This window comes from Diplotaxodon limnothrissa, linkage group LG4 (assembly GCF_057381915.1).
Source record: "Diplotaxodon limnothrissa isolate DT_005_m linkage group LG4, D_limnothrissa_male_GT1.1, whole genome shotgun sequence".
Lineage (NCBI taxonomy): Eukaryota > Metazoa > Chordata > Actinopteri > Cichliformes > Cichlidae > Diplotaxodon > Diplotaxodon limnothrissa.
Window position 1 is genome coordinate 3,794,714 of NC_140599.1, and position 26,432 is coordinate 3,821,145.

The 26,432-nt window shown below is 41.4% G+C and overlaps 2 protein-coding genes across 2 annotated transcripts in view; both read right to left on the minus strand.

Annotated features, from left to right (window-relative positions):
• Nucleotides 1–26,432, minus strand: part of LOC146633052 (uncharacterized) — a 200,019-nt gene that overhangs the window by 101,990 nt on the left and 71,597 nt on the right. The gene's annotated exons all lie outside the window — the stretch shown is intronic.
• LOC146633054 (uncharacterized) lies at nt 879–18,897 on the minus strand. Its single transcript, XM_085352869.1, has 6 exons — nt 18,885–18,897; nt 2,045–2,110; nt 1,673–1,732; nt 1,301–1,360; nt 1,088–1,189; nt 879–989 (listed from the first exon to the last, which is right to left on the minus strand). The coding sequence occupies exons 2-6, from the start codon at nt 2,084–2,086 to the stop codon at nt 879–881; spliced, it is 375 nt and encodes a 124-aa protein (XP_085208995.1). The 5' UTR covers nt 2,087–2,110; nt 18,885–18,897.

Consider the following 26,432-nt stretch of genomic DNA (forward strand, 5'->3'; position numbering starts at 1 on the left):
CATGAAGTAGCAAAAAAATGTTGAGTGAAAGCCTGATTCAAGAAAGTGGGGAAATAAATAAGATGCAAAAGTTATTACACAAAAAGAGCTGAAGTATATTTTAAGATGGGAAACAGCAGTAGTGCGGCAGTCGGCGTGATTTATAAGATCTAACATCAGCTAGAAGCAAAACACAAACATGTACTGTTTCAGCATTAATATCCAGTCCAAGCCAACTTTATTTCTGGAGCACTTTAAAATCATCTTTGACCAAAGTGCTTTCCAGTAAAAAACAATGAGAAAAGTAAAACTGTGACAAAACTATAAATAAAATGTGTTTCCTACCTGGGGTGGCAGAATCTTCCCCACAGACTTTTTCTAAACAAAAAAAGAAAAAAAGAAAGAAAAATACAAGCAACAAGTTGTGAATTTTAAAATCAGCACACCGAAACAAAACAAGAGGAAATGTGGATGTAGGTCTCAGTACCTGTACACACATCCACACTGACAGACACAATAGCAGCATGGATACACATCACACACACCCACACACAAAGTCTTGATGTTTTGAATGTCTCTGTTCATGGTGTGTGTGTGTGTGTGTGTGTGTGTGTGTGTGTGTGTGTGTGTACTTACTGTACACTTCACAGACTTCAGGTGGTTTTGTTTTATCTTTGGTGAAAAGAAGAAAAACATTAGCAGTAAGAACCAGAAGTTCATTTTAGGTTTATTGTAGGAGATCCACATTTTACGGTTTGAGGAAGACCTGCTCCTTTTCTTCCTCTGAATTTCTAAAACGTCTAAGCTCGTTACAACAGTCGGTGTCACAGTGTTGCTTCTCACAAAGACATTCAAGCAGCAAGTCTTTAAACTAACCACAGCTGAATGTTAGACAAGTATCAAAATGAGGCGATACCTCGTAGACCCTTGGCTATATTTGTCAAGCACATGAAGTGGTAGAAAGGGACACTGATGTTCTCATCCGTCTCGTTACATGGCGGTTTATAGTCCTGCAGGACAAACAACATGTTTATCAGATATATTCCTTGTTTAACCTGAGTAGAAAAAAACAAACAAAACTTGAAGAAGAAGAGATTTTTTTCCTTGCCATGTTATTCTCGTCCTTAAAACAGTCCCGTAGAAAGCAGGTATTTTCTGTTTTGCTGTTATCACAGTCTTCAGCTTCCGTTAAACTACATACAATGATGTCCTGCAATGAAAGAAGGGCACATTTATCATTAACCAAATATAAGTCACTCCAAGATAAACTTAAATACATTTGGACATTTTCTAGTTTTTAAACAATGTTTCACAAAGTTACCTCAGACTTGTTCATTATTTTGACAGGAATATTCTCTGGCAGCTCACTTGATGCGTTTGCCTTCCAAGTACAGAGAGATGGTAAAGAAGCAAAAGACATCATTAGTTATATATTTGTTTATTATTAGTGAGTGATCATCACAACTAAAACTGCAACATGTCCAAAGAGAGTTAAATATACAAACACACAAATCTGCTGGGGTTAGAGGCTCCCAGAGGGCTGCAGGTTGTCAAAAGCCTGATCCCAAAACCCAAATCTGATTTATATCATCCTCATATTACCTTTTATCTTAGCAGCCTTGTCATCCAGCATTAGAGATCAGCCTATTAAGAAATTATAATAATTAGGGAAAAGAACATGTTTTTTTCTTACCAATCCTTTTTTTGTGAAGTGGTCCATACAACCTGCTTCTGATGGCTCAATCGGGATTACCTGGTAGACAAAAGGTTGTTTAATTAGACGGACAGAATTACCACCATATAATGAACATAACTTGTATAACACTATATAAACTAAACTAATGCAGATGTAAATTTAAGGAGGACAGGCTACCAAAAAAATTACTAATGAGTACTTTAGGTCTCATAGCTTTTTAATAAAACCAGAAGTTACAGTAATCAACAAAACATTAAAACTAAAAACATTCGCGCGCCTCTTGAAACTATTAAGTTCGGATCACCAAGAGCACATTTTACAGCACTTATATAAAAGCAAATAGAGTAAAACTGCAAAGAGAACACTCACACTTAAAAGCAACAGGCAGAGAAAACAGCCGTGTGACGTCATGATGCCCTCTGTGATCTTTGCAAACTACAGTGAAACAAAAAAAGCAGGAGAAAGGTATATTATGGACACAGACACACAGAAGATTTAAACAGATTTAAATAATAAACAATAATAAAACAAAACCGATAAAACTTGTTTCCGTGGCCAGTGCTTTGCAAAAGCAAAGTGTTCACATTTTAAACATCATCTTGATGACATGTTAAGGCTTCAGGGTTAGATCAGTGTTGTAACGACTTCCATTTAGAAAGTCGTTGAGAGAAGAAGTAGGATTTGATGTGCCATACGAAGTCCATTATGAAAACTAGTTGTCTTTGAGGATGCTGATTTCATGAAAGTAAAATGTCAGCAGTTAATAGACAAAAGCTCAGATGACACAATCAACAGGCAGGTCAACAATATCTGAGGCCTTCTCCCTCTCCCACCATCCCATCGCAGGGAGGATCTCCGCTGGTCTTGGACATGATAAATATTGTTTATTAAAAGAAGCTAAAGCTTAGGGCTTTGACCAAGTAGCTATAACACTGATATGATCTCTAAATATGTCCCATGATGTTATCAACACAGCTTTTCTCCAAACTGCGTTCTCTTTTTGTGAACAGCAAGTGACTCTGAGTGCTCTGCAAGAGCATCTTTTAAGTATACACTGTGAAAGCTATGCACTGCAGGCATTTCTTGTTTTAGCACAGACAGCTGACTGTCACACTCTGAGAATGGCTTAAAGGTAAGTGTAGTCAGCTCCACAAATCATGAAAAATAGCATTTACATAAATGTACATGAAGGGCAGAGAAACAATCAGTTCATGTGTATCATTTCACGTTGTATTGGGCTGTAGTATAGGCTGAAACCTGCGGTTAACATCCAAAACTAAATCATATAATCATTTAATCATATAAGCATAAAACACATGTTCAATCTGAATTTATCCAAGAACGAGTGATCAGGAAGGCTGGACAGATGTGAGTATGGATGGTGTACCAGGAAGAGGGGATAAGGCAAAAGAAGGAGTCCAAGTTGAACCGAGGCAAGCAGAAGAAGAAGAAACAGGCGTACAATCCTGAGCCAAAGAGACGATACAGCCAGGACGAGAGAGGGGAGGAGACACTTCCCTGAGATTATTCCCAGTGGTACCCATATTAAAATGTCAGAAGTTCAATAAAAGTTGGAAAAGAAAATGCTGTGTCATGTAAAAATGATAATAATCTTTTGAATGAGTATTGAGCAATGTCGCTTTAAAAATGCAATGAACTAACTTGTGCTTATCAGATTTAATTTAGCAAAGAGGATTTTTTTCCAGTGCACTGTTGAACTTCATGCAATTTTTTTTGTATGTGCATTTAGACAAATTCAGCACAGCTGCATGAGCGGCGTTCACACAGAATGAATATTACCTGAGTAAAGACTTTTTTTGTGTTTTCTTCTTTGATGCCTTCAAAGTTATTTTGACTTGATTTGTGGGATAGACTCCTGAAAACCAGCCAATTCATTTATGTCCTCTGTAATGGGTGTTTGTTTTTGGTCTACATCTTTTGACTTATCTGTGCTACACTAAGTCCTGATGTAATAAGGGGCGTAAGGGGCGATCGTGGCTCAAGAGTTGGGCGTTCGCCTTGTAATCGGAAGGTTGCCGGTTCGAGCCCCGGCTTGGACAGTCTCGGTCGTTGTGTCCTTGGGCAAGACACTTCACCCGTTGCCTACTGGTGGTGGTCAGAGGGCCCGGTGGCGCCAGTGTCCGGCAGCCTCACCTCTGTCAGTGTGCCCCAGGGTGGCTGTGGCTACATTGTAGCTTGCCATCACCAGTGTGTGAATGTGTGTGTGAATGGGTGGATGACAGGTTGTGTAAAGCGCTTTGGGGTCCTTAGGGACTAGAAAAGCGCTATACAGGCCATTTACCATTTAATTGTCACGGTTCTGGGCCTGTTGGACCCAGTATTTTGAGTTTATTATGTTTTGGTTTAATTTTGCATCATGGATTGTTTTCTTGTTCAGTACCACATAAATATAGTACACGCCCAGGAAAATGTAGCCACATGTGCAAAAATATCTGAGACTGCAGAGGTGAAGCAGGAAATAAACGTGAGAGACTTTATCTCCAACTCCAGAAGTGGATCAATGAATTCACCATGCACTTGGACAGTAGGCTGTGAGTATGCAGTGTCCTCAAAGCATATTCCACATGTCTTTTGCAATTTTCCAGCAGGCCCATGATTTAAAACTAACTACCTAAACTGATAAGTGACCTCTTTGTTTTTAAAGTGACATGAAGGAACTTCTAAAAGTCTGGCCAACTTAATATTCACTCAGCGTCCTCATCAGTCCCACTGCTTACCATGACTACTGAAGAAGCACCTTTTGGTAATATGTGTTTTTAAGTTTTTCATTATATGTTATTAACTTATAGTTGAAGTATATCTGTACACAAAGGCTAAAATTTACAGAAAATATAGACGATATAAAGGGTTGCACAACAGTTAAGGTAAACAAACACAATATATAAATATTAACACAATCTCAGAAATGTTAGTCTTGACCTCTTCAGAAAATATAGTTTTCACTCGGTCATATAAAGAATCAGTCAGTTTAAAGGTCAGTAAATCTGAGCAGAGACTAATACAATACATGAGTTTCCTGGGGGTGTCAAGACACAGAAAATTATCATTGTTTTGATGATCTGCCGACAGATATTGTGCAGAAGTGAAAACAGTGGCGTCTCATGGCACTAGAGATGGACTGATCCGATATTAGCTATTGGTATCTGTCCGATACTGACCTAAATTACTGGATCAGATATCACAGAGAAATAAAAAATGTAAACTGATCCATTAAATTTCACAAAAGCACCTCACAAAACAAAAAGCTCATGACCATAGCACGTCAGAGCAGGATGCCTTGTGGTGTAATCTATATTGGTGAATATCATGCGCCACTAGGGGGCAGTACTTACCCTTCTAGACAGGAGGTGATGCTATGTCATGAACATAGAGTGAGCTGGAATAAAGATGGTGGGATTCCACGTTATCGCCTAAATGAGGAGTTTTATTAAAAGAGCCCAACGCAACATGGTGTCAGAAGTGCACTCGCGCTAAGCGGCGAAGAGAGACAGTGGAAAAAAATAACCGTCAGCTTGGCGAACGGCTAGTGACGAAAATGACGGAGCAAGCAGCAGCATTACCGGCGACTCCTGGCCCGGTTACGGCAGCTCCACCAGCGGCTACTTTCACCATCAAGCCACCGGAACCGTTCGACTTCGCAAAGCCCCAAGAATGGGAGAAGTGGATCAGACGTTTCGAGCGTTTCAGAATGGCAAGTAATCTGAATGGTTCAACTGATGCTAACCAAGTGAACACATTAGTATACTGCATGGGAGACGAGGCTGACGACGTGCTAAGGGGACTAGACCTAACAGACGGGCAGCGCCAGCAGTACGATGCGGTCAGAAACGCATTTGACAGACATTTTGTCCCCAGAAAGAATGTGATTTATGAAAGAGCAAAGTTTAATAAGCGAGTACAACAGCCAGCGGAAACAGTTGACTCCTTCATAACAGCTCTATATGCTCTCGCTGAAAACTGTGAATATGGTGAACTCCACGATGAACTTTTGAGGGATAGGCTCGTTGTGGGTCTTAAAGATTCATCACTGTCGGAGAGAATGCAGCTCAACAAAGATTTGACGCTAACCAAAGCTATCACAATGGCGAGACAATCTGAGGAAATAAAAAGACAGCAAACTGACCTCAGAGGCGAAAGCAGCACAGGCAAAACAGCCATGGATGCCGTGCATGTCAGAAAGTCACAGCCCAATAAATTCAGAAGCAGAGAGCAAAAGCAGTTCAAGCCACGAAAACCACAAATAACAAAACAAGAAAATAAAACGTGTTTTAAATGTGGAAAAACACAGATGCACCCAGCAGCACAGTGCCCAGCTAAAAATGCAGAATGCCACAACTGCGGGAAACGTGGACACTACGGGAGAGTTTGTAGGTCTACAGCTGTGCATGAGGTGGCAGACTGTGCAGATGGACTCTTCCTAGGTGAACTGGATTCAGGAGAAGACCCGTGGCTTGCTAACATCTGCGTGAGAGGCAAAAGCATGACCTTCAAATTAGACTCGGGGGCAGATGTCACAGCTATCTCAGAAGAGACATTCAAAGACATTAAGCAGCCAAATGAGCATCTGCAAAAAGCTGAAAAGCCACTGTATGGACCAGGAGGTGCAGCACTGACCGTGCTCGGGTCCACAAAGGAGGACATTTCCTACAGTGACAGGAGCACTGCAGAGACAATCTATGTAGTCAGAAATCTGCGTGTAGCTCTCTTAAGCAGGACAGCTTCTGTGAGACTGAAACTAATTGCCCGAATGGACAATGTTGACCTTGAGACAGTGAAGAAAGCGTACCCGAAGCTATGGGATGGGCTCGGGCTTGTTCAAAAACCGTACACGATTAAGCTGAAGCCCGACGCTAAACCTTATTCACTGAAAGTGCCCAGGCGTGTTCCGCTCCCACTACTGGGCAAAGTCAAAGCAGAGCTACAGAGGATGGAACAGTTGGGGGTGATCAGTCGTGTGGAGGAGCCCACAGACTGGTGTTGCGGCATGGTCGTAGCCCCTAAAAAGGACAAAGAGACAGTCCGCATCTGCGTGGACATGACACCTTTAAATGGGTCGGTGTGTCGTGAAAGATATATTCTTCCCTCTGTCGACCAAACACTAGGCATGCTCACAGGGGCGCAGTATTTCTCCAAGCTCGATGCTAACATGGGCTTTTGGCAAATACCGCTGTCCAAAGAATCTGCTCTCCTCACCACGTTTATTACGCCATTTGGGAGGTACCATTTCAACCGTCTGCCATTTGGTATTTCCAGTGCACCAGAGCATTTCCAAAACATGATGGTGACAGAAGTGACAGCCGGCCTCGCGGGAGTCGTATGCCACATGGACGACATCCTGGTCTGGGGATCTACGAGAGAGGAGCACGACATGAGACTCCACGCTGTCCTCGACCGTGCAGAGAAGGCAGGCGTCACCCTGAACATGTCAAAATGTGAGTTTGGCAAAAGAGCAGTGAAATTCTTAGGATTCATTGTGTCATCTGAAGGCATGAGCCCCGACCCTGACAAAACTAGCGTGGTGCAGAAGATGAAAGAGCCAAGCACTGTGAGTGAGCTTAGGAGCTTCTTAGGAATGGTGAACCAGCTGGGGAAATTCATCCCAAACCTTTCTGAAAAAGACAAACCACTGAGAGACTTGCTTTCAACTAAAAACATGTGGTACTGGGGGCATGAGCAACAAAACGCCTTTAACAGTTTAAAACAAGAACTGTCATCTGCACCAGTGCTACAGCTCTACAACCCAAACAAACCCCAGAAGATCTCAGCAGATGCTTCTTCATACGGGTTGGGGGCAGTCTTACTACAGAAAGACAATGACGTGTGGTCACCTGTCGCGTATGCCTCGCGATCATTGACAGCCACAGAGCAGCGCTATGCTCAGCTGGAAAAAGAAGCGCTAGCGCTCACCTGGGCCTGTGAAAGATTCAGTGACTTTATTCTAGGGCTACACTTTGAGCTTGAGACCGACCATAAGCCACTAAGATAAGATAAGATAACTCTTTATTGTCATTGCACAGTCATACATAGTACAGTAGTACAATGAAATTGGAAAAACTGTCCTACGTCGGCACTACATATAACACAACACGACACGATATGACACATCACAACGTAACAAACAACACAACACAGTATATTAACTTAGTATAAAAAAGAAGAATAAGTGTATGTGTATTGCACACTGTTATTATTGCACATTAATTATTATTGCACCTTGTTATAAATATAAATATTATTGTTATCGTTTTAAACATTGTTACCTCCCCCTAAAAAGTCCAGGGAGGTATCCAGTCAGGTCAGCTATTTACATTGATCAGGGCTATTGCCCTGTTGTAACAGCTGTCCTTGAGTCTATTTGTTCGGGACCTCAGCAGCCTGAACCTCCTGCCAGACGGCAGCAGCTTAAACACCCGGTGTCCTGGGTGTGTGCAGTCCCGTAGGATGCTGCGTGCCCTCTTGAGACAGCGAGTGCTGTACAGGTCCTTCAGGGAGGGAAGAGGATGTCCAATGATTTTTTGGGCCATGTTGATGACCCTCTGGAGTGCCTTTCGGTGTGCTGTGGTGCAGCTGGAGAACCACACACCGATGCAATATGTCAGCACACTTTCAATGGAGCAGCGGTAGAAGACGGTCAGCAGCTCCTTCTTCAGGTCCATTTTTCTGAGGATTCTCAGAAAGTGGAGACGCTGTTGGGCCTTCTTTAAGACCGCAGAGGTATTAGAGCTCCATTGGAGGTCTGTGTCTATGTGCACACCCAGAAACTTGAAACTGGAGACCCTTTCCACGCACTCCCCATTGATGCTGACAGGCTGCAGCTCGGACTTCCTCCTTCTGAAGTCAACTACCAGTTCTTTTGTTTTGGTGGTATTGAGGTCCAGGTTGTTGTCTGCACACCAATCTGACAGCCTCTGAACTTCAGCTCTGTATGCAGTCTCATCTCCCCCTGAGATGAGCCCCACCACAGTGGTATCATCTGCAAACTTGATGACTGTGTTGTCTGGGTGGGAACTAACACAGTCATGTGTGTACAGAGTGTACAGTAGGGGACTCAGTACACAGCCTTGTGGAGAGCCGGTGTTGAGGCTGAGGGCTGAGGAAAGATGAGGCCCCACTCTAACTCTCTGTACACGGTCTGAGAGGAAGTCTCTGATCCAGCGGCAGGTGGTGGAAGGAAGTCCAATTTCCAGCAGTTTATCTATTAGTCTGTCCGGGAGTATCGTATTGAAAGCAGAGCTAAAGTCAACAAAGAGCAGCCTGGCGTAACGGCCCTGCACTTCCAGGTGAGAGATGGTGGTGTGGAGCGTTGTAGCAATGGCATCTTCAGTTGATCTGTTAGCTCTGTATGCAAACTGGAGCGGGTCGAGTGTGGGTGGCAGGCAGGACATGATGTGACGTCGGACCAGTTTCTCAAAGCACTTCATTATAACAGGTGTTAGTGAGCCTACTCGGAGGACAAGCCCTGGATTTGCTTCCACCGCGGATACAGAGATTCCGCATGCGCCTGATGAGGTATTCTTACACTATAAGGCACATTCCAGGCAAAAGCCTCACCACAGCCGACACGCTGTCACGGTTGCCGTTGGCAGGCAACGTGATTCCCAGAGACAATGACCTTATGGAGGACACTGATATCTACGTTGACACAGTGCTGGAGGGCCTTCCTACTAGCAGCAAATACCTTTCAGATCTCCGTGAGCAGCTGCAGTCTGACAGCGTCTGTTCGCAAGTCATGAAGTACTGTGCAGAGGGCTGGCCGGACAGGAACCAGCTGCAGGGAGTGGTAAAGCACTACTGGTCTGAAAGAGCAGTTTTGAGTGTACACAATGGACTACTACTGAGAGGTACAAGGTTGGTCATACCTGCAAACATGCGAAACGCAGTTCTGGACAAAATACACGAGGGACACCAAGGAGTAGTCAAGTGTAGAGAACGTGCGCGACAAGCAGTGTGGTGGCCAGGCTTGAGTAACCAGATCGGTGAACTTGTCCTTAAGTGCAGGCTGTGCATTCAGGAGAGAGTTAATGTGAGGGAACCTCTTATGCCCACACGTTTACCTGAGAGGCCATGGCAGAACTTAGGAGCTGATCTGTTCACACTAAAAGACAAAAACTATCTGTTAGTAGTGGATTACTTCTCGAGATATGTCGAGATTGCTCAACTCAGTCCAACTTGTTCAGCCAATGTGATTGTGCATTTAAAGTCAATATTTGCACGCCATGGAATCCCTGAAGTATTGATCACCGATAATGGGCCACAATTTGCATGTCAAGAAATCAGAGACTTTGCAAAGGACTACTGTTTTGAGCATGTTACCAGTAGTCCCAGGTACCCGCAGAGCAACGGCGAAGCGGAGAGAGGCGTCCAGACCGTCAAGAATCTCCTCAAAAAGGCTAGCGATCCATACAAGGCGTTGCTGGCATACAGAACAACAGCACTGGCAAATGGCTACAGCCCGGCTCAACTTCTCATGGGGCGCAGGCTTCGTACTACCTTGCCAATGCTTCCTGAAACCTTACAGCCCCGTCTGCCTGATTTTCAGCAGGTTAGTTGTTCGGAGAGAGAGAAACGGCTGAGACAAACCGAAAGTTTTAACAAGAGACATAGAACAAGAGAACTGGATAAATTGGTGCCAGGACAACCAGTCTGGATCACGGACGCAAGAGCACAGGGCACAGTGACAGCAGTCCACCCGACTCCACGATCGTACGTCATCAGTGGGCCCCAAGGGACAATTAGAAGGAACCGCAGTCATCTTGTGCCGATCCCGCAAACAGAGGCTCAAACCGAAGCCACACAGATCCAAGCTACTCCTACAGAGACAGTTTCTGAGCCAAGCGCACCCCATACACCAGGTGTGGTTAGAACCCGGTCTGGTAGGGAGGTGATTAAACCGAAAAGACTTGATCTGTGACGCTGATTGTTTGAAAACGGAAAAGTGTGTTTCAAATGCTAAGTTGTGATTTTAAGAGTAGCATGTTGAAAAGAAAAAAAGTGTTTATTCTGTTACAGGAGGAAAAGAAAAAGTGTTTATGACAATACTGACTTTATGTTTCCTGAAATGTTGGGGTATGCCTGTATTGAAAAAGCTATACGCAGTTATGTTTTGTTTGAAGAACAAAAGAATGTACCAGTCTGACTTCAGTAAGGGGGATGTGGTGTAATCTATATTGGTGAATATCATGCGCCACTAGGGGGCAGTACTTACCCTTCTAGACAGGAGGTGATGCTATGTCATGAACATAGAGTGAGCTGGAATAAAGATGGTGGGATTCCACGTTATCGCCTAAATGAGGAGTTTTATTAAAAGAGCCCAACGCAACAGCCTCACGTGATAGAGCGGCTGTGGCGTGCGAGACCTGTCAGCGGTCACTCCACGGAGCCTCGCTACGTGCTTCCAAACCGGCATTTCATCTTGGAGAAAGCTAACCCAGAGAAGTAAAGCGAGTGTGTAAGTTCATCTCTGAATGTTTGTAAAGCATTCCCACGTTAAGCTTAACAACCGATATATGGAGCGACTGTCTCTATCTCCCTCCGTCTCCTGTTGCTACTTCAATCATGAAACTGATCTGTCATGGTCATTTTGACCCAGCGTTTGTGTTTCCTTTTGTATCGCCTTGTGTTTTGTGTTAATTCTGATTTTGTATGTGTGGGTTGGTTTTGGTGTTTAGTGTTTTATCATCCCTACCTGTGTCTTTCCTCTGTGTTAACTGGTATTTATTCCACGTCTCTCTGCCAACATTCTCCGTGCATTTTGCTCCTTCTCCCGTGTGTGTTTGGTTTCAGGTTAGGTCTTTAGTTTTCCCCAGTTTAGGTTTGTTTACTCCCCGCTCTGCTCTTCCTGTTTTTGCCACTTTGTCACTTCTGTAAATAAACACTCACTCGCACCCCGGCCAGTACCTGCATTTTGGATCCTTTTTCTCAATACACCACACGACTGCTGCCCCAGTCGTGACATGATCAATGATCAGCTGATCGGCTTTTCTGTCATGAGTCCGTCTCTCTTCTTTGTTTTTGGTCCACTTTGCACCAGAAAGAGGAAACCAGCAGCTGAACAACAGCAGCACGTTTAACCTTGATCAGCTGTTGTTAGAATTTATTTGCTTTCTACACCAGGATCTTTTTCTACGTAGCTGACGGCTGGTAACTGTGCAGGGGCGGATCTAGCAAAGTTTTGCCAAGGGGGCCGATAGGGCATTAACAGGGAACGGGGGGCACAAAGACATACTTTTCTTTCTTATTCTCATTTAAAATGTCTAGCTTTTAATACATAATTATCTGAATCTTACAACCAAAGTTTTCATCTGATGTAAAATGTATAAAAGTCCATTATTGTATATAGTAAATATTAAGTCAAATTGATGACCTAGTAAGCGATAGTACTTTTTCCTTTGGGAAGGTACCATCTGTGCAGTCAATTCTGTTGAATTATTGTAGAAAAATGATTGATTTCTGTGAATTTTTTATTTATTTATTTATTTATTTTTTACACATGCATTAAATTAAAGTTGATTACGTCAATTAAGCATTATGAGGTGGAGGGTGGCTCCCTATACCAGAATAGGGAGGATGGAGCAGGTTTAAGTTTATTGGATTGATCAGTTTTGCTGAACTATGAAATATTTTGGGTGCAGTGTGTTTTTTGCATACAGGTATAACAGAAAAGCTTTAGTTTTGTTTTGTTTTTTTAATCTTCAGTATGAACTTATACAAAGTGCCGCAAGATATTTAAAAAACAACAACAACATTTTATTGATTATAAAAAAGGCTATATTGGATTTATATCGGTATCGGCAGACATCCAAATTTATATCGGTTTCGGACATTAAAAAGTGGTATCATGCCATCTCAAAACAGTCCACGCAGGAAGCAACAAAACTTAAAGATTGCCTCCTTACTTCTACTCTTATTCCTAACTTGACATCTGAAATACCTCAGAGCTGACAAGTCTCAGACTTGCAAAGAGTGATGGTTCCTACCGCTCTCCCACAGTGTGGGAGTTTTTCAGATCATGTTGTTCGAACAGTTCAAGCTCCCCTAACTGTGGCATTGCCTGTCAGCAGTGCATCTTATGAAAGGCCCTTTTCTGCTGAAAGGATAATCAAAAGTCATTTGCGATGAACAGTGACTGAGGACAGACTATCCAATAAGTCTACACTCCTTCCTTATATGAAAGACATTTAGAATTTAGAATTTAAATGCAAGTCAAAGCCTAAGAGGACTCAAATATTATTAAAGATTTCAAACAGTAGACTAAACAGAAGCAAGTGCTAAATTGATTTTAGTATGTAATTCAGGAGGATCGACAATCACAGCCTTGTTGGAGTTTAAAACATGGCAAAAGTGGACAACAATGGACAGCCAATCCAGCCGGCAAGGCTTAAAAGACGTGTAACTAAGTGTTGTCTGCATAAAAATGATGAGAAAATGTCATTAAAAGATTGAAGGATCAAAGCAGAAGGAATAACGTTGACAAAAAAAAAGAACGCACCCAGGATTAAACCTTGTGGTCTCATGGTCTCATTGGAGCTTTTGAGCCCAAAAACACAGCCACGAATAAAGAATGGCACCAAAACACCCTCCAACAGCAACTTCTTCCAACCATCCAACAACAGTTTGGTGAAGAACAAAGCATTTTCCAGCACGGTGGAGCACCGTGCCATAAGGCAAAGGTGATAACTAAGTGGCTCAGGGAACAGAACATTGAAATTTTGGGTCCATGGCCTGGAAACTCCCCAGATCTTAATCCCATTGAGAACTTGCGGTCAATCCTCAAGTGGCGGGTGGACAAACAAAAACCCACGAATTCTGACAAACTCCAAGAAGTGATTATGAAAGAATGGGTTGCTATCAGTCAGGATTTGGCCCAGAAGTTGATTGAGAGCATGCCCAGTCGAATTGCAGAGGTCCTGAAAAAGAAGGGCCAACACTGCAAATACTGACTCTTTGCATAAATGTCATGTAATTGTCGATAAAAGCCTTTGAAACGTATGAAGTGCTTGTAATTATATTTCAGTACATCACAGAAACAACTGAAACAAAGATCTAAACGCAGTTTAGCAGCAAACTTTGTGAAAACTAATATTTGTGTCATTCTCAAAACTTCTGGCCATGACTGTACATTATTATCATTGTTTTATGTCACATGACAGGACTGGCTTCTAAGTACTTTGCCAAGCAGCCGACGCGCTCTGGCAGGACTCTTGCTTTCACAACACTTTATAATGATAGTTTATCTTTGTTTTTACACACATAAAAAAGCAGATATGTGAAACATACTTGTGGTTACTTGTAGTTTGCTCAATCAGTAGTGCTTTTTGATATTGGCGACATGGGCGGTTGCCCAGGGCGGCATCACAGGCATCGGCAACCCTCGGTGTGCCTGCTCGCTGCTGAAGTCAAAGTAAACTTTATTGTCATCTCCGCTACATACAGTCCAGTATATAGAGAGACGAGACAACGAGGCTCCAGTTACAGCAGTGCAAGTAAACAAACAATAAATATAAGAAGAGTAAGAAAATAAATATATACTTCAGGACTCGGGGTAAAGGATCAATAACAATTTAAAATTTATAATTTACAGTTTGATGATTTAAAGTCTCACACACAACCCGTCGAAAGGGGAGGGGCCGGCTGCTTCCAAACAGAGCACATTTCATTTATAATGTAAATCCAAGCCCATCATGTATTCATGATTTGAATCCTGATTTGTGCAAAATACCAGAAATAAAGACAAAGTGAATCTGTGAACTAAGGTGTAGGGTTGTTAGGTTATGTTGTGGTGATCCTCGGGTTGGGGGATTTGTGTTCATACTGGAGTGCAAAATTAAAACCAATGGAAGATGGACAAGAAAAGTTCAAAGCCATCATGTCTTCAGTTTAGAAAAAAGAGAAAAGAAGAGGAGGAGAAACGAGCAAAAGATGCAGGTAAGCAGATGTGTGATTGGATCATGGCAGCTCATCCTGAAACAATCAGAATCAGAATAGTTTATTAATCCCGAAGGAAATAATGTGGGTTACAGTTGCTCCAAGAAGAAATTCTAAAAATAGTAACAGTAACAGACTGAACTCCAACCAATACATTATGTTACAGATGTTACACATTTAAGAAATAGCACTAATATACGCAGATAACTCAATTATAATTATGAAGGATTAACAGAGGGGATTATAAATAAAGATCAAGAAAATTGACAAGAATATTACAGAGTAGAAAAGAGCGTGTGTAAAAAGGATGTAACCATTGCAGTGTTTACAGTGTGTTAGATGGAGGAGCTGTACAGGGAGATGGCCACGGGCAGGAATGACTTCCTGTGTCGTTCGGTGGTAATCTCTGGCTGTATCCCAATTCAGGGTCTGCAGCCTTAAAGTACGCAGCCTTGACGGTCCACAAGGGCCGCGTACTCAAAGACCACTAAGGCCGGAAGTGCGAGGCTTGTGAAATGGGACGGTCTAGCCTCCGTCGCGCTGCCCAGGTTGCCTAGCAACCATGATACTAACAGCTGGAAACGTTTCATACAGCTGTGTTTGACAGAAATGAAGGAGAAAATCTTTTGTTCATTTGTTTGTTTGTTTCTACATGAGCTTTGATTTGATAAGTATCTGAGGCTGAGACCACAGGACTGTAAACATGATTGTTGGGCTTCATTTCTGTACTGAACACTCATTTAAGATTAGCTAGTAAATAACAATCAGCTAATGTTGTTCATGAGACTAAAGTCATCTGAGACTAAAGAAATGAAGGACGCATTTCGAGCAGCCTTTGTATTGGGACAGCCTTTGTCGCGTCGCTGTGACGTAATCGGCCTTAAAATGCGGCCTTTAAGGCTGCAGACCCTGAATTGGGATACGGCCTCAGTCTCTCACTGAAGGCTAGGACCGCCCCTGTGCTCAGTATAATAAGGTGATCCATGTCCCCCTTTCATCAGTGTTAATTAGTTCATGAACAGCTCTAACATTTGTCTCTGTGCTGGTAAATCACTGCATACAAATTAATGACAGAGTAAATCAAGGCATTCATTATTGGGATCCACGGCACCACGCGCCACTAAATGTTAATGCGTTTGTTTTACTTAGCATCAATGTGTTACTGTGCTACAAATGTCCTCACTGTCAGGGTTTTGACTAAAGGCTGTTTTTATTGTTTCTGCACTCCACACATCACGAGTCTGCATCTCTGATGGGGTGTGGGGGTTGAATGGCACCATAGACGTATCACAAGAAGATTTGTTGAATGTGTTTGGCTGGATAAGTAAAAACAACATGATCTTAAATGTATCTAAATCCAAATCTATGTTAATTGGAAGTAGATTACGCTTAGTCAACAGCCCACAACTAAATCTTTCCATAGCTGTTCCATCATTTGGTCAGCAGCTAATAAGACAGATCTGAACAGACTTCAGTTAGTCGAGAACAAGGCGACCAGATTAGTGTTAAGGTGTTCATACTATACAAATATCAAATAAAATGCATGATAAACTTTCCTGGCTTCCTGTACAAGCTAAATTATACTGTGGCTTAGTTGTATTTTTAAAGAAAGCAATACTGTTAAACACACCACATTTTTTTCTGCTCAGTTGCAGCATCCAGATAAAATACATAATCATACTGATTATTAACAAACCGCAATTTAGTAATTCCTCGAGTTAAAAGCAACTTTTTGAAAAACTCTGTTATATTTAATGCAATTAGAGAATTAGCTTCTATTCATAATTTCAAAAATCACTTAAAAGCCCTGCGACAGACTGGCGACCTATCCAGGGTGTACCCCGCCTCTCGCCCTATGACAGCTGGGATAGGCTCCAGCGCCCCCCGCGACCCTGAAAAGGATAAGTGGAAGTGAATGGATGGATGGATGGCACTTAAAAGCCTATTTAGGCAGCTTTTAATTGTTGTAAATATTGTAAGAGGGAGATGTGATTTGTAATAGAAATTTGTGTATTTTGTCTCAGAGTTATTAATATTTATATGCTCACATTTTCCAAATTGTAAAACCTCACTGTGGATGTAAGAGCCAAATTATGTGGATATTTTGCATCCACTGTTTTGCTTAATATTTTATTTGATTCTATTTCATGGCTTGGGCCCCAGGAAGACTGGCAACCACTGTTGTGGAAGCTAATGGGGTTCCTTATAAATGAACAAATGCTGAAAGCTATATATGCAGGTTTTCAGAACAACATCTCCTCCCATCCAGTGACGCCTGGGAAGGCTTTGAATATTTCAGCAAGATAATGCTAGACCACACACACTGCATCTGTTACAGCAGCATGACATCATAGTAGAAGAACAGCCTGTCTGCAGTCCAGACTTTTTACCACCTCAAAACATTTGAAGCGTCATAAAACCAAAAATGTATAAAAGCAGACCCAGGACTCCTGAGCAGCTAGAATCCTCCAGGACTCCTCAAACATTCATCTCCAGCATCTGCTTCCTCTGTTCCCAGCCTGTTGTTACAAGAGGAGCAGATGCTATACTCTGGTAAATGTGACACTGTCCAAACAATTTTGAGACACGCTGTAGTTATCGATTTCCAAATGAGCTCTTTTTTCTATATAAATAAAATGAGTGAAATGTCTCAGTTTAAACATTTTTTTCCTTGTTCTGTTGTGTAAATCAGATCGGTAACTGGCAAAGATCAGTCCCAACTTTGGTTTGAGGGGTTTTAAACGATCATCACATAAACTTTTGTTCTTAAACAAGCAAAGATCAGCTGAAGAATCCTCATTTACACCTACATAAAATTTACTTGGGACAGAATATTAAAATTAAACCTTGTTTCACAACAGCTGTACTTTATTTTGAAATTTCTTACTTGGTTACGGCGTTTAAAAAAATTTCAGAAGCAATGACTGAAATCTTAAAAATCCCTTTTCCTCCCCACCAGCATAGCCTGCAGCTCTACTATATGGTGAATTTTGACCTTTTGCTGATAACTAAAAATGGTCTTCACTGTGCTTTTCTACAGATAATTGAATATACGCAGAGTAGTCGAGGAGCCTTCCTTCAAATGCTTAGCACGTTAATTACAGCAGAGCACTCTGTAAACAGCAGTAGTCAGTTCCTACAAGGCTGCAACAGGAAGAAAAACTGTGTGCTGTGTGACACAGACCGCACCATAACGAAAGGAGGGGGGACGTTACCCTGGACATGCCAGATATCTGTCTAAAGATCATTTCCATTCACAAAGGGAAAAAAATCAGCTGTTAAATAAATATTATTATAAATAATAACGCAATTGTTTGTTCTGTGTTATCATACCTGTTCTGTGTGCAACACTGTAATCAACCCAATCCTGTTTGGTCACTAAGAATATGTTTTTATTACTGTTCCTAGCAATTTGAGCTCCTGGCCGCAACTCTCATTGCCAAAGGGACTGCAGCTAATCAGTTGATATGCGTTTGACAAACTCCATCGCACCCAGTTTCACCACCAATGCCACCAATTTGGCTGATGACCAAGTTTCGGCAACAAGAGAAAAGTACTTTTCCCTGCTCGTATTTAATGTATCACTGAGTGATTGTTAATCATTGTCTTGACATGAGGACTCAAAGCGGCCAGCAAATTCCTCCAGGGAGACCACCGAAACAACAAGAATGGAAAGGACGTGGGGAAACTCGCGGCACAAACGGGGCTGAGGTGCCAGGATTTTACTGCTTTAACCGCTTGGATATGACCCCAAACTGATTGTTCGAACACGGGAAACATGCAGCAGAAGCATGAATGCTGGTGACCAAGTTCACCACGTATGTGCGTCACGTGGGAAGCGATAATCATGCTGGTAGTTATGATACCCACCGATATCCTTTCTACGTGTTTTCTATCATTGACGGTGAACGGCAACGGGATTTACCCCTTCCCCTCCTGCTCCCCTGCTCCTCGCGCTCCCGTGTGTGTGTGTCATACATGAGAAACAGCTGACCTTGAACACAGGTATGGTCTGCTGACAGCGCACACATTGTATGTCTGAGTCTCCCCTTTGCGCAAATTCCACATTACTTTGGTCCGTCACGCTGAGCACAAGATAACTTGACAGCACCTCTGTACCACAGATCAAGCACATTTCTGTCCTCTGTCACCACAGTCCAACTAAGACATGCAAAAGCGATTTCTCAGAAAAGCTAAAGACGGCACATTTCAGCGACACACAGTGAACACACATTTAGAATGCAGAATGCTCTCTGCAGCCTACCTCGCCTTGGAGAGGTGCTGATCCATTCTGGCATCTTTACTTTCACTTTCATCTTATGTAGTCTTAGATGTCGTCATCCTCCGGAGTTTCCACACTACTACCCGGGGTCTATTTAAATAGACTACCTAATTATGTGTGTATACATTTATTTTTACCAGTTAATGGGGATGAGCTTTTGGAAAGTTATGGAACTTCCAAATACTTACTTGGCTCCATCATCTCTATAAGATCACGACCCGAACACTACTAGACATTTTATACAAATCAACTCTTCCAAGTTTGTGTTTTTCCTTCTGACCAGATGCAGCTCTGGATGCAGCTCTTTTTAACGTATCTGTGTTTATCACTGTGTTCACGTGTCCTTGTCACTAAAACAGACTCTGAAGAATGATTTCGCCAAGTCAGAGCAGCTGTGGCAGTTTGTCTTGAAACAACTACTTCAACGTTTCAAACTTCTTTTTGAAATAAAATTACGACTTTAATCTCGAAGTTTCGACTTTATTCTAAAAATTATCGATATTTTTTCTTAATGTGGCCCAAAGACTCCTTTAGTTATTCTTTATGTCACAGCAATGTGCACTCTTCCCTCCATGGAGGAGCTGAGCCTTATGTATGGAGGAACATTTGTGCCAGTAAGAAACAAACAATAAAATCAGAATAAATCTGTACTTTTTAGTATACTTGCTATCTTATTATATTTTCTATTTGATTCTGTGGAATGAATGATGAGGGAAAGACCTTAAGAATGTGTGTCTATGCTAATCCACTAGTTGAAACATACACTGCTCCAAATTTACTGTACAATGCCCATGTGATGATGACGAGAATAATAAAAGCTAAAAATAAATATTTTTAAAAAGTGTCCCTGGTGTTTCCCTGTGATCGTTTGGTGATGTGTTTAAACTACCCCAGACTCCCATGAGACGTCCCTGCAGGATAATCAGTACTAGGATGGTTGGTTTCTTCCCATTGTTTGCCCCAGCCTCCTTTTGTGACCTCCTTGGTGAGTTTTTTGATGTCTTCTTGAAGTTATTTATGTAGGCTGGCCCACATCCATTTCCATTCACTCCAGATGCAGCTTATTTGGTCATTTGCTCAGCTGCAAGTGAGGGACGGAGGAGTGGGTGAGAAGTTTGGTGTCAGGGCAGCTTGACCCACACACCTGGCCTCCATCCAGTGTCTCCCCCTTCTGAGGTTGTTTCCGAGGCCAGAGAGGAGAGCAGTGTGTGGTTCTGAGCTGGGAGTGCAGCCGGAAAACTGGACCGTAAAAAGCGCACAGATAAAGGACGTGCCTCGGTCCTTTATCTTCACAATTCTCTCTCTCTCTCTCACACACACACACACACACACACACACACACACACACACACACACACACACACACACACACACACACCACCACCACCACCACCACCACCACCAGTCAAATGTTTGGACACACCTTCTCTTTTAATGCTTTTTCTTTATTTTTACTACTTTCTACATTGTAGATACTTACTGAAAACATCAAATATATATGGTATGTTTGATAAGTTTGGTTCCACCTGCCGTGTGTGTGTGTGACGCAGAAAAGGCAAACGGATGACAATGGCTTTTTTAGCCCACTTTATTTATCTTGAGGGAAATTCTTTTATCATGAGCATGCTCACAGCAGCAAGATGAAAAGAAGAAAAAAGAGTGCACAAGAATAGAATAAAATAGAATACAATAAAAATAATAATAATATACCTATCAATAACGTGGCATACGTTGTGCAAAATGAATACCAAAAAAACGCAATCAGGCGTGAATTGGCAAAACTGAACGGAGATTTCCAAAGATGTGGTTAATGAGCTCATTTCTGATTGATCAGTTTTTCAAAAACGCACTGAAACTTTGTTTTTGTTTTTTGATCTAGAGGGTTACCTACTTTTCCACATACGACCTGGTATGTTTGTACAGAACTTGTTTGATTTCACAAATGAAATAATAGTTTTAAAATCTGCCGTTTGTATTTACTTGGATGCCCTTGAATAATAAAATTTGCCTGATCTGAAATGTTTAAAAATCAATAAGAATACTTGTTCACAACAGTGAATTAGCTTCTGCCTTCAACTTCAGGTCTTTGTGTTGTGCTGGTAGAGATGGTCTTTCATCTCTAGTTACTGTTTAAATCTTTATCAAATGTCATGTGACTTCTGAGTAATAAACACCTGGTTCTAATTATAGCAATTCTGGGCTTCTTGTCCAGAGAACAGGTGGGAGCAAGCAGTTTGATCATTTATGATACATTCATGATATTAAGACATCACACACAGACACACACACCAGTGTGGACAGTAAATGTTTTATTTTACACAACACACCACATCCTTCTGCTGAAGGTCGTCAGAGTCCACATGCTAGATTTAAATTAATTTTAGAAAGAAAACAACATACCGAGAAAAAACAAAAACAAACCTCCAGCAACACAAGAAACTGAGGAAACAACACGAGTAGAGACAGAACCATTTACCAGTTTACACACACACACACACACACACACACACACACACACACACACACACACACACACACTAACCAACAAGACAAGAAAACAAAAGTATTCTGATCCTAACAGGAAGCCAACTGCTACGACTTTGCTTTCCGTTTTACAGGATCGTCATCCAAACTGTGAGAAGCCTGGCCACAACGAAAACCTTTCTTTCCTAGCGACATTACTTCTTAAAACAAGACCAATTCTGTCTATGCTGCAGCGAAGTCATCACGGCACACGGATGATGGATTTTCAGGCAGGTTGTGGCGTCAAACTTTAGGTTTGGTTTTATTTAACAGAAGCTGCAGCAGCAAAGCGATCTCTAAATACCAACATTACCCATTTCCCCAAATACATTTATGGAAACTATTCCTATTATAAAATTAAAAAGTATTTTTGTTTCAGTGTTTCTAGAAAGCAAAAACAAACTGTTTTTTCTTTTGTAAATTCATTGAATCAACCACAAAGCATTTAAAACAAGAAAGGAAACTGAAACCAGTGATGACACCAAGCTGTCTCCTTAAGGTTTCATTTTCTATTGTTGGTTTGGAAAATAATTTATGAAGTTATTAGAATGACTTCCATAAGTATAGAGAGGTAGAGACATTGTAGCTGTAAATTGCAAGCATTTTACTAAACTGTAAAAGGGACATGCAGCTTCATGAAAAGAGGAGGACAGCTAGGCTGCTCTGACAGACGGCAGTCTGAAATATGAGCTAGTTAAACAGAAGCAGAGGCCACTCCGGTTTGAACTCATTACAATATCAAAACCAGAATCTTTACAGCCTTTGAAGTTAGAAATACAGTCAGTGGAAACACGGCAAACGTCTGTCTGAATATTTTGTCAATAATAAGAGACGCACTTTTGCTTTGGACATGTAAACATATCCTGGCACATTTAACAGATGCCAGCTGCACTACAGTCGTACACTTTGTAAAAGTCAGCAGGCATGCCACACATGCAAGGTTTGCTGTAGGAAGTGCACCAATTAAAAAAAAATAAAATAAAAAAATAGCGTTGAAACAGTTTTTTCTTGGTGAGCACTTATGTCAGACACATGTGGCTCTGTGGGAAGGAACCACTTCATTGCCCCTGGAAAATAGAAGCATGTCAACAAGTTGGCTCTTCATACTTCCTTCACTCTGCCCTTAACTGGTAAGCAGCTCATGTCTGGCATGTACAGACAACAGATACAACTTTGGAAGTGACATGAACCCAAGTACCCAAACGAGTCATTACCCAGAGCAAGAGACAACATTAAATGAAACAGATTAACAATAAATAATTTTTAAAAAATTACAAATGTAATGAGTCAAAAAAACAAACACAGCTGTATTCCCAGCTGCCAACATCTGGACATCACACTGCCATTCCCCCCTTTCCATAACCCCTTAGCAACTGTTGCTACACAAACTTATCAAAAACAAGATTCCCCTTTTTAATCACCGCACTAAGCACACGACACAAAAGAACGTTACTGTTCTGTTCCCATTTTAAACACACGTAAAAGCTGCAGCTTGATGTTGTGAGCAACGGGTAAATGACCACTAGGTCATCCACAGCGATATCTCATCCATTATTACATCTGTTGTGCAGTTTGTTTCTGGCGTTCTCAGCAGTTTCCCAGTAAAGAAAGGAGAACTGAGTCACAACCTTTCAGCTGGGCCAAATACATCACAGTAATGTTTGTTCTAATTACATTGCATTGCCCAAGTTGCGTTTTTGGATAATGTTTGTCCAACTTTATTTTGCTGTTTTACTCGAGCTTCTTGGAGTGGATGGCCTGTGAACGTGAGGAGAGTCAAACTTCAATTTAACAATTCAAACAGGCTTCAAATGATAAGAGACGTTTGAAACTTGTTGCTTGGAGGTCTGAGCCACAGTTCTTCCTTTACTTTACTAGTAGATTTACTCGCTACTTTACACGCTTTAATGAATTCTACGATTCAAATGAATCTTCCATGTTAATCATATATTAAACACCAGAAGCACAACAGAAAGGCTTGCTTTGACAGTTTAGGTACATTTACTGATAATACTTGTGCAACTCTTTGAATGCAGGACTCTTACTTGCACTACTATGAGCAGCGCGTCGCAAGCCTTAGCAGAGTGTGGCTAAGCATCAGCAAAGAGAGCGAAGAAAAAGCTCAAAAGTTAGCAAATAAACTAAAAACACAGCATTTGTTATTTTAAATGTGATGATAATCATTTTAAAATGCAGCTTTGCATGGCTTTGATGGCTTCCCTTAAACTCATCCACATGCAAAGCGATGTATGGCTGAACAGTTGGTCACTAGTGGAGATTCCACAGTCTGGCTGTGATGATGACGCCATCCTGCTTTCCTATGGATGCATAAGTCATTCCTGACAACAGTGGCCAACGTTCTCTCTCCAGCTAAGTAAATTATTAAGTCAGGCTGATGTACTGCTCTTGTCTGGAGTTCAGGTGATCAAACGATTACACCGGGTTTATGGAGACTACACCACTTCCATCCGTCAACACAAATGGCACATAAAGAAATAAATGAGTGCAATTTGGCCAGAACTTCCTTTTTCCTGAACACTGACTTTAGCGAAGCCATACAACATGCACTCTAACCTCCAACATCAAATTGAAATGAATGGTGTCAGTGCGCTCTTCACTTTTAGTGAGATTAAGGGTGTCTTAATGCTTTCCACCAGTTATCAGGGACATTTGTCTCACTTTCACTCTAAGTATGTATGTTGAAGAACACAGATTTTCCGAGTGCTGATGCACAACAGCCTTCCAAATAACTGGGGTTTGGTAGCGTTGAGGCTTATCTTTTGTCACTGAGTGGGAGGTTTAAAAAAAGAACAGTAGTTTATGTGTTGGCCTGTAAAAGGCTGCTGTACATGTTTGTTGTGTCTGATGAAAGATCTGCATCTATGAAACAAGCTCTCTGTTGTTTGCCTCTGACTTTAACTTTGTCAATTAATGTCTTGTTGAGCTGTGCTTTCAACATTGTGGGTTCTGAATCATTAAGGAAATATTCGGCCGACATTTGTTTTTACTGGAGCTTCTTGGACTGTGGATGGCCTGTGCCTTCGGATGACGAAGAGGTTTTGGGATCAGCTGAGAGAAGAGCCATGATGTCCTGCATAGCCTTACTTATCTGAACTCCAGAGTCCTGGGAGGGGAAAAAACGAAAAAGTAAGTATTGAGAAGTGAAAGGGAAGTGTAAAAAGCAGACAAATGTGTTACTGGGAAGACAATTAAAACCACAGAGACAGAAGAGGGAAGAAAGAGAACATGGACAGAAGTGAGAAGTCAACCCCTCTTTATAATGAAGAAGGGATTTTTGGAGAGTTTCAAAATGAAAAGAACAAAATATTTATAGACATTCATCTCGTTAAAATATATTAAATTCAGTGTAAGCCTTGGGTTCAGGCATTCGTGTGGGCCCTTCTTAAAAACCATTAGACCCATCTATACACTCTTGCCACCAAAAGACCCATTAAAAGCTCTGAGAACAGGACACAACGTGTGAGGTATTAACCCACTCTCAAATTTGAATTTCCCCAGATTCCAGTCTGACTGCACAATGACAGCTTTCTGCAAAAGCAGAGGCTCATCTGAGGAACATTTTGGCCAGGGACCGGACTGAAATACAGAAAGTGTGGCATATCAAACAGTGTCCGTATAGGGCTGAAATATGCTCAACTCCATGAACTCAAGGACATAAACGACTGCTTTAAAATAGGACCGAGCTCTCTTTCCAAAAACTATCAGAAAATGCAAAAATGTCTGTTATTACATTTATCTTTGCATAAAGTGAATCAGTCAAATCTAAACAATCACAGAAAAAACAGGAAGTATTGTGTCATTTTCTTGAGTAAGAGTCATTTTTTGTTCTGTTTTGAAACTCAAACGACTTTCATACTTTCAAACGGAGATTTACTCACGCAACATCAAAGGTGTGCGCCTTTTTTGACGTGACACTGCGTGCCGCATGATGTTTACATGAGATTCATTTCTACAATCGCGGAGACAAAATGCTGTTGCTGTTAATCTATCTGCAGTTTTTACGCGCTTACATATTCACACGCAGTTACTGTCCCTCCATTTAGAAAGATGGAGGTGTCAGAGTGAACTTCTCCGTTCAACACAGACGCTCTCACAACCAAAATCCTGGTTTTGAATAAATGTATTTTTTCTTAATTAAAAGTTATGCATGCTGTATGCATTTTTTTAATTCCTAAGTTGAGAGTCTACATCAGCCAAAAAACTCTGTTTTCAGTTTTTAACATTTGAAATGATGAAGGCACTTGAAAAGTAACACAAAATTAGCTGCCTTTCCAGAAAAACAAAAACTTTTCATAAGTACTGAAGGGTTGGATCTTTCCCTCCGAGGCTTCTAGACTTCTAATTGGCCAACACTTCTACAGGGCTGGGATTTGGCTTGTTCTTGACAATGTTTCACGGGTTTTTGGCGTTTACATGTGGACGAAGATATTTTTTAAAACTGCACAGATGGATGGGATTTTTAAAAAAATTATTTTTATGTTTTCTTTTGTTTGTTTTTAAGACACTGATCTGAAAGGTAAATGTGTGTGTTAGAAGCAGCTTTGCTGGATTTGTTTTAAGTGTGAATCTTTTTCTTTGATCAGCTTTTCCACAGGTTTGAACTGTGAGGCCTTTCTGTCTTTCTGGGAAAACACAGGCCAACATGTGAAATAAGAGCGTGCACCGCCCTCAGAACTTTGCTCCTGTTAATGAAACTGAATATTTTATGGATCTAAATGTTTAGAGACAATAGTGAGGTACTGACCTGTCTGTCTCTTTAAGTTGTAGATGTTTAATTCTAGGCTACATGTTATTCATCTCCCAATGAGTCTGCTTGGCATATGCTATGTATAAAGGCTCTGGACTTTTCCAAAATGGCATAAAAAGCCAGCTTTAGCGTGATTATTACTATTTCAATTTCTGGGAAGTTTTCAATTGTCTCTCCTGTGACTATGAAGAGTGTGGCTGGTGCAAGTTTTTTGTTTATTTGTGAAACTGAGCGTGGGT

What these genes read in the sequence shown, in the direction of transcription:
- LOC146633054 (XM_085352869.1), bottom strand. Translation starts at nt 2,086, where the DNA reads ATGACGTCACACGGCTGTTTTCTCTGCCTGTTGCTTTTAAGT. An exon ending in TCTGCCTGTTGCTTTTAAGT is followed by an intron (nt 1,733 to 2,044) that starts GTGAGTGTTCTC and finishes TTTGTCTACCAG; the next exon opens with GTAATCCCGATTGAGCCATC. An exon ending in TTAAGGACGAGAATAACATG is followed by an intron (nt 990 to 1,087) that starts GCAAGGAAAAAA and finishes TTTGTCCTGCAG; the next exon opens with GACTATAAACCGCCATGTAA.